Genomic DNA, 7,452 nt, shown 5'->3' on the forward strand with positions numbered 1-7,452 from the left:
TTGCAGGAGCCACACAGCCTCGCCATAGAAACCAACCAGTCCCTCTTTATGACAGCTGTCGTAACAGCTACGCTTTGAGTGGCATTTTTTTCTCCGCGAAGTTCCGCGGATCCGAGGACACGGATTTGTATCTGTAACACACAGATCAGTGTCCGGAATTCTAAAACTTGCACGATGTTGTAAAAAAAAAGGAAAATGCTTTGCGATAGGCATTTTAAAAACAGTGACAAACACAATTACAGAGTACAACACTAACACCACCCCCCCCCCATGATGAAATCCGTGGAATTCCTCGGATCCGCTAAGTTTTCACAGCCCTGCAATCTTAATTCAAAATATTTTGACCACTTTTGATGCAGCCAAGTCCGGGGTTATGAAAGATACCAACTTTGTACCCGATGAAGATGTTGTGTGGGCCGCCAGAAGAGGAGGTACTGCTGGCCCACCACCAGAGGGCGCCCTGTCTGGTGTGCGGGCTCCAGGCACCAGAGGGCTCAGCCGCCTCACAGGAGCAGCCAGGGTGACAGCTGTCACGCATCACCTGCAACAGCTGTTACCAATCACCTGATCAGCAGGGGTACATCAGCAGGACGACGTCTCCACCTCTTTTCCGAGATATCGTTCTACCTGGAAGGTAACATTCTCAGCTGACCGTGAGATCTTTTCGACAGTAACCTTTTGTGACTTTTGTGCGTTATATAGCAGACTCTTTCCAACGAGAGGTGGAGGTAGTTTTCCTGCCATGTGGATTGCTGGGTGTAAACGCGCCCACATTTAATTGTTTTTTTTTGTTCCTCGCCAGCAGTACCAGGTCCGACATGCGGAGGCAGTGGCCACCTGGGAGTTCGGGACTTGGCGGCTCCAGTATTCCCGGGGTCTGGTGGCGGAGGAAATCGTGTGGTTCCGGTTCTGCTTTGGACAGACGTCTTCTATCTTCGAGCCTGCCCACACGACACCTTCTGTGATTTGACTTGTTGTCTATTGTTGTAATCTGTTGTGTTTGTTGTGCCCATTCACAACAGTAAAGTGTTGTTATTTGACTTCCTCCATTGTCCGTTCATTTGCGCCCCCTGTTGTGGGTCCGTGTACCTACACTTTCCCAACAGGATATCTCGGCCAACGTCATGGACCCCGAGGGGCGTCGACCGGCCATTGAACGGCCAATGGAAGAGCAGGGCGCACAGGTGTCTGCAGGAGGAATGATCGGTGAGTTGCAGCGAATCCTCACCGCTTTTACGGCTCGGCTGGATCTGATGACCGAGCAGAACGTCCTCCTTAACCGCAGGGTGGAGGCTCTCGCTGCACAGGTGGAAGCACGCCCTCAGGGCGCTGCTGCGGCTCCCCCTCCTGTCGATCCTGTGCGCAATAGTGACGTTCCACAGGTCGTTCAACGACCCCTCCCACCTTCCCCTGAAGCATACATAAGCCCTCCAGAACCGTACGGGGGTTGTGTGGAGACATGCGCGGACTTTCTTATGCAGTGTTTGCTCGTCTTCGCACAACGTCCCGTCATGTGCGCGACTGATGGTAGTAGAATAGCTTATGTGATTAATCTGCTTCGCGGCAAGGCACGCGTTTGGGCTACAGCGCTCTGGGAGCAAAATTCACGGCTCCTTCTGACATATGATGGGTTTGTGAGGGAGTTCAGAACAGTGTTCGATCACCCAAATAGAGGAGAGACCGCTTCAGCCGTGCTGCTGTCAATGAGACAGGGGCACCGGAGCGCAGCTGCTTATGCAGTCGACTTCCGCATCGCGGCTGCGAGGTCCGGCTGGAATAGCACTGCCCTCCGCGCCGCCTTCGTAAACGGACTATCGTTGGTCCTGAAGGAGCACCTGGTGGCTAAGGACGAACTGCGGGATTTGGACGGGCTTATTGATCTCGTTATACGATTAGACAATCGGTTAGAGGAACGCCGTCGGGAGCGAGGCGAAGGACGTGACCGGATACGCGCCGCCCCTCTCCCTTCCGGGTTCAAAAAGGGGCCGCCCTCCCCACGCTCCACAGCCGCAGCGGTTTGTGGGGCAACAGCTCCCCCTGTTGACGTTGTTAGGGAAACGCACAGGGCCAAAATGGGGAGGCTGATCCGTGGAGAGTGTTTTCTCTGCAGCTCAACAGAGCACACTCAGAGAGACTGCCCCAAACGGCCAAAACGTCAACACTCGCCCTTAGAGACTGGGCTAAGGGGGGGTCAAGACATTCAAGTAAGACACACACAAATTGCCACACGACTCCCAGTCACAATCCTGAGCGGGGATTTAACCCTTCAAGCCCGAGCACTGGTGGACACGGGGTCAGAAGGGAATCTGCTAGACAGCAGATGGGCAAAGGAGATAGGGCTCCCTCTGGTGGCGCTTCCTTCGCCATTGCAGGTGCGGGCACTAGATGGCACCCTCCTCCCTTTACTCACACACAAGACACAACCAGTAACTCTGGTGGTGTCTGGAAACCACCGGGAGGAGATTGAGTTTTTTGTAACTCCTTCTACCTCCCGCATGATTTTGGGCATCCCATGGATGTTAAAGCACAATCCCCGGATCGATTGGCCGTCTGGGGTGGTGGTTCAGTGGAGCGAAACCTGCCATCGGGTGTGTTTAGGATCCTCGGTTCCTCCCGGTTCCCAGGCTAAGGAGGAGGTCAAAGTCCCTCCCAATCTGACGGCAGTGCCGGTTGAGTACCACGATCTTGCTGACGTCTTCAGCAAGGATCTGGCACTCACCCTTCCCCCGCACCGTCCGTACGATTGTGCCATTGATTTGGTTCCAGGCGCTGAGTTCCCGTCCAGCAGGCTGTACAACCTCTCACGACCTGAGCGCGAATCAATGGAGACCTACATCCGGGACTCATTAGCTGCCGGGCTGATCCGGAACTCCACCTCCCCGATGGGGGCAGGTTTCTTTTTTGTGGGCAAGAAAGATGGCGGACTTCGTCCATGTATTGATTACAGGGGGCTGAATGAGATTACGGTTCGCAACCGATACCCGTTGCCATTATTAGATTCCGTGTTCACGCCCCTGCATGGAGCCAAAATCTTTACTAAGCTGGATCTTAGAAATGCGTATCACCTGGTTCGGATCCGGAAGGGAGACGAATGGAAGACGGCATTCAACACCCCATTAGGTCACTTTGAGTACCTGGTCATGCCGTTCGGCCTCACAAACGCCCCCGCGACGTTCCAAGCATTAGTTAATGATGTCTTGCGGGATTTCCTGCACCGATTTGTCTTCGTATATCTAGACGATATACTCATCTTTTCTCCGGATCCTGAGACTCATGTCCGGCATGTACGTCAGGTCCTGCAGCGGTTGTTGGAGAACCGGCTGTTTGTGAAGGGCGAGAAGTGTGAGTTTCACCGCACATCTTTGTCCTTCCTGGGGTTTATCATCTCCCCCAACTCCGTCGCTCCTGATCCGGCCAAGGTTGCGGCGGTGAGAGACTGACCCCAACCCACTAGCCGTAGGAAGCTGCAACAGTTCCTCGGTTTTGCAAATTTCTACAGGAGGTTCATTAAGGGCTACAGTCAGGTAGTTAGCCCCCTGACAGCCCTGACCTCACCAAAAGTCCCCTTCACCTGGTCGGATCGTTGCGATGCCGCGTTCAAAGAGTTGAAACGGCGCTTCTCGTCTGCACCCGTTCTGGTGCAGCCCGATCCTAGTCGCCAGTTAGTGGTTGAAGTGGACGCCTCGGACTCAGGGATAGGAGCTGTGCTTTCCCAGAGCGGGAAGACCGATAAGGTCCTTCACCCGTGTGCCTATTTTTCCCGCAGGTTGACCCCGGCCGAACGGAACTATGACGTCGGCAATCAAGAACTCCTTGCGGTGAAAGAGGCTCTCAAAGAGTGGAGACATCTGTTGGAGGGAACGTCCGTGCCATTCACGGTTTTCACTGACCACCGGAACCTGGAGTATATCAGGACCGCCAAGCGGCTGAATCCCAGGCAAGCCCGCTGGTCACTGTTCTTCGGCCGTTTTGACTTCCGGATCACCTACCGTCCCGGGACCAAAAACCAGAGATTGGATGCCTTGTCCCGGGTACATGAAGATGAAGTCAAAGCGGAGTTGTCGGATCCACCGGAACCCATCATCCCGGAGTCCACTATCGTGGCCACCCTCACCTGGGACGTAGAGAGAACCGTCCAGGAGGCCCTGGCACGAAGCCCGGACCCCGGAACTGGGCCGAAGAACAAACTATACGTCCCACCAGAAGCTAGGGCTGCAGTCCTGGACTTCTGTCATGGCTCTAAGCTCTCCTGTCATCCAGGGGTGCGAAGAACCGTGGCAGTTGTCCGGCAGCGCTTCTGGTGGGCGTCCCTAGAGGCCGACGTCCGGGATTATATCCAGGCCTGCACCACCTGCGCCAGGGGCAAGGCTGACCATTGCAGGGCATCAGGACTACTCCAGCCGCTGCCTGTGCCTCATCGCCCCTGGTCCCACATCGGCCTGGATTTTGTCACGGGCCTCCCGCCGTCCCAGGGTAACACCACCATCCTCACGATAGTGGACCGATTCTCCAAGGTGGCCCACTTCGTGGCCCTCCCGAAGCTCCCAACAGCCCAGGAGACAGCGGACCTCCTGGTCCACCACGTCGTCCGGCTGCATGGGATTCCAACAGACATCGTCTCTGATCGCGGTCCCCAGTTCTCCTCGCAAGTCTGGAGGAGCTTCTGCCGGGAACTGGGGGCCACGGTGAGTCTCTCGTCCGGGTACCACCCTCAGACCAACGGGCAAGCAGAACGGGTAAACCAGGAGGTGGAACAGGCCTTGCGCTGCGTGACTGCCGCGCACCCGGCGGCCTGGAGTACCCATTTGGCCTGGATCGAGTACGCCCATAACAGCCAGGTGTCTTCAGCCACCGGCCTCTCCCCTTTTGAGGTGTGTCTGGGGTATCAGCCCCCGTTGTTTCCGGTGGTTGAGGGAGGGGTCGGTGTGCCCTCGGTCCAGGCCCACCTACGGAAGTGCCGTCGGGTGTGGCGTGCCGCCCGTTCTGCTTTGCTAAAGCCCGGACGAGGGCAAAAGCCCATGCAGACCGTCGGCGGACCCCTGCCCCTGCGTATCGGCCAGGGCAGGAGGTGTGGTTGTCGACAAAGGACATACCCCTCAAAGTGGACTCCCCCAAGCTACAGGACCGTTACATCGGCCCTTTCAAGATCGCCAAAGTCATCAGTCCAGCCGCAGTGAGGCTCCAGCTTCCGACCTCACTGCGGATCCATCCTGTGTTTCATGTGTCCCGAATCAAACCACATCACACCTCACCCCTCTGTACCCCGGGTCCGGCGCCGCCTCCTGCCCGGATCATCGATGGCGAGCCGGCTTGGACTGTACGCCGGCTCTTGGATGTCCGTAGGATGGGCCGGGGCTTCCAGTATTTGGTGGACTGGGAGGGGTATGGTCCCGAAGAACGCTCCTGGGTGAAGAGGAGCTTCATCCTGGACCCGGCCCTCCTGGCCGATTTCTACCGCCGCCACCCGGACAAGCCTGGTCGGGCGCCAGGAGGCGCCCGTTGAGGGGGGGGTCCTGTTGTGTGGGCCGCCAGAAGAGGAGGTACTGCTGGCCCACCACCAGAGGGCGCCCTGTCTGGAGTGCGGGCTCCAGGCACCAGAGGGCGCAGCCGCCTCACAGGAGCAGCCAGGGTGACAGCTGTCACGCATCACCTGCAACAGCTGTTACCAATCACCTGATCAGCAGGGGTACATCAGCAGGACGATGTCTCCACCTCTTTTCCGAGATATCGTTCTACCTGGAAGGTAACATTCTCAGCTGACCGTGAGATCTTTTCGACAGTAACCTTTTGTGACTTTTGTGCGTTATATAGCAGACTCTTTCCAACGAGAGGTGGAGGTAGTTTTCCTGCCGTGTGGATTGCTGGGTGTAAACGCGCCCACATTTAATTGTTTTTTTTTGTTCCTCGCCAGCAGTACCAGGTCCGACACGCGGAGGCAGTGGCCACCTGGGAGTTCGGGACTTGGCGGCTCCAGTATTCCCGGGGTCTGGTGGCGGAGGAAATCGTGTGGTTCCGGTTCTGCTTTGGACAGACGTCTTCTATCTTCGAGCCTGCCCACACGACACCTTCTATGATTTGACTTGTTGTCTATTGTTGTAATCTGGTGTGTTTGTTGTGCCCATTCACAACAGTAAAGTGTTGTTATTTGACTTCCTCCATTGTCCGTTCATTTGCGCCCCCTGTTGTGGGTCCGTGTACCTACACTTTCCCAACAGAAGAATTATTAATGATGGTAAATCAAATCAAACACCACTTCATACTTTACTGGTTCTCTGCTCTGAGAACATCTGTTTATCTTTACCTTTCTCTGCACTGGTCCAGGACAGAAGCAGCAGGGTCACGAGCAGCACTGACGGATTCATCTGGAAATTCAACAGGACAAATATATATATATATATACAGTGAGGAAAATAAATATTTGAACACCCTGCAATTTTGCAAGTTCTCCCACTTAGAAATCATGGAGGGGTCTGAAATTTTCATCTTAGGTGCATGTCCACTGTGAGAGACATAATCTAAAAAAAAATAAATAAATAAAATAAAATCCTGAATTCACAATGTATGTTTTTTTTTATAATTTATTTGTATGTTACTGCTGCAAATAATTGAACACCTGTGAAAATCAGTGTTAATATTTGGTACAGTAGCCTTTGTTTGCAATTACAGAGGTCAAACGTTTCCTGTAGTTCTTGACCAAGTTTTCACACACTGCAGCAGGGATTTTGGTCCACAGATCTTCTCCAGATCTTTCAGGTTTGGAGTTTCAGCTCCCTCCAAAGATTTTCTAATGAGTTCAGGTCTGGAGACTGGCCAGGCCACTCCAGGACCTTGAAATTCTTCTTACAGAACCCCTCCTTAGTTGCCCTGGCTGTGTGTTTGGGTTCATTGTCATGCTGGAAGACCCAGCCATGACCCATCTTCAATGCTCTTACTGAGGGAAGGAGGTTGTTTGCCAAAATCTCGCAATACATGACCCCATCCATCCTCCCTTCAATACGGTGCAGTCGTCCTGTCCCCTTTGCAGAAGAGCACCCCCAGAGTATGATGTTTCCACCCCCATGCTTCACGGTTGGGATGGTTTTCTTGGGGTTGTTCTCATCCTCTAAACATGGTAAGTGGAGTTGATTCCAAAAAGCTCTATTCTGGTCTCATCTGACCACATGACCTTCTCCCATGCCTCCTCTGGATCATCCAGATGGTCACTGGTGAACTTCAAACGGACCTGGACATGTGCTGGATTGAGCAGGGGGACCTTGCTGCCCTGCAGGATTTTAAACCATGACAGCATCATGTGTTACTAATGTAATCTTTGTGACTGTGGTCCCAGCTCTCTTCAGTTCATTGACCAGGTCCTCCTGTGTAGTTCTGAGCTTTCTCAGAATCATCCTTACCCCACAAAGGGAGATCTTGCATGGAATCCCAGACTGAGGGAGATTGACAGTCATCTTGTGT

General features: G+C 54.1%; 1 protein-coding gene across 1 annotated transcript in view; it reads right to left on the bottom strand.

The window, feature by feature from the left end:
* The window catches only part of LOC117509998 (natterin-1-like), a 31,449-nt gene extending 25,087 nt beyond the window's left edge, over window positions 1-6,362 (bottom strand). Inside the window, exon 1 of the mRNA XM_034169605.1 lies at window positions 6,302-6,362. Within this exon, the coding sequence (XP_034025496.1) occupies window positions 6,302-6,362 (61 nt within the window). The remainder of the gene's footprint in view (window positions 1-6,301) is intronic.
* Between the last annotated feature and the right edge of the window lie 1,090 nt (window positions 6,363-7,452).

This window comes from Thalassophryne amazonica, chromosome 5, assembly GCF_902500255.1.
Source record: "Thalassophryne amazonica chromosome 5, fThaAma1.1, whole genome shotgun sequence".
Taxonomy (NCBI): Eukaryota; Metazoa; Chordata; class Actinopteri; order Batrachoidiformes; family Batrachoididae; genus Thalassophryne; species Thalassophryne amazonica.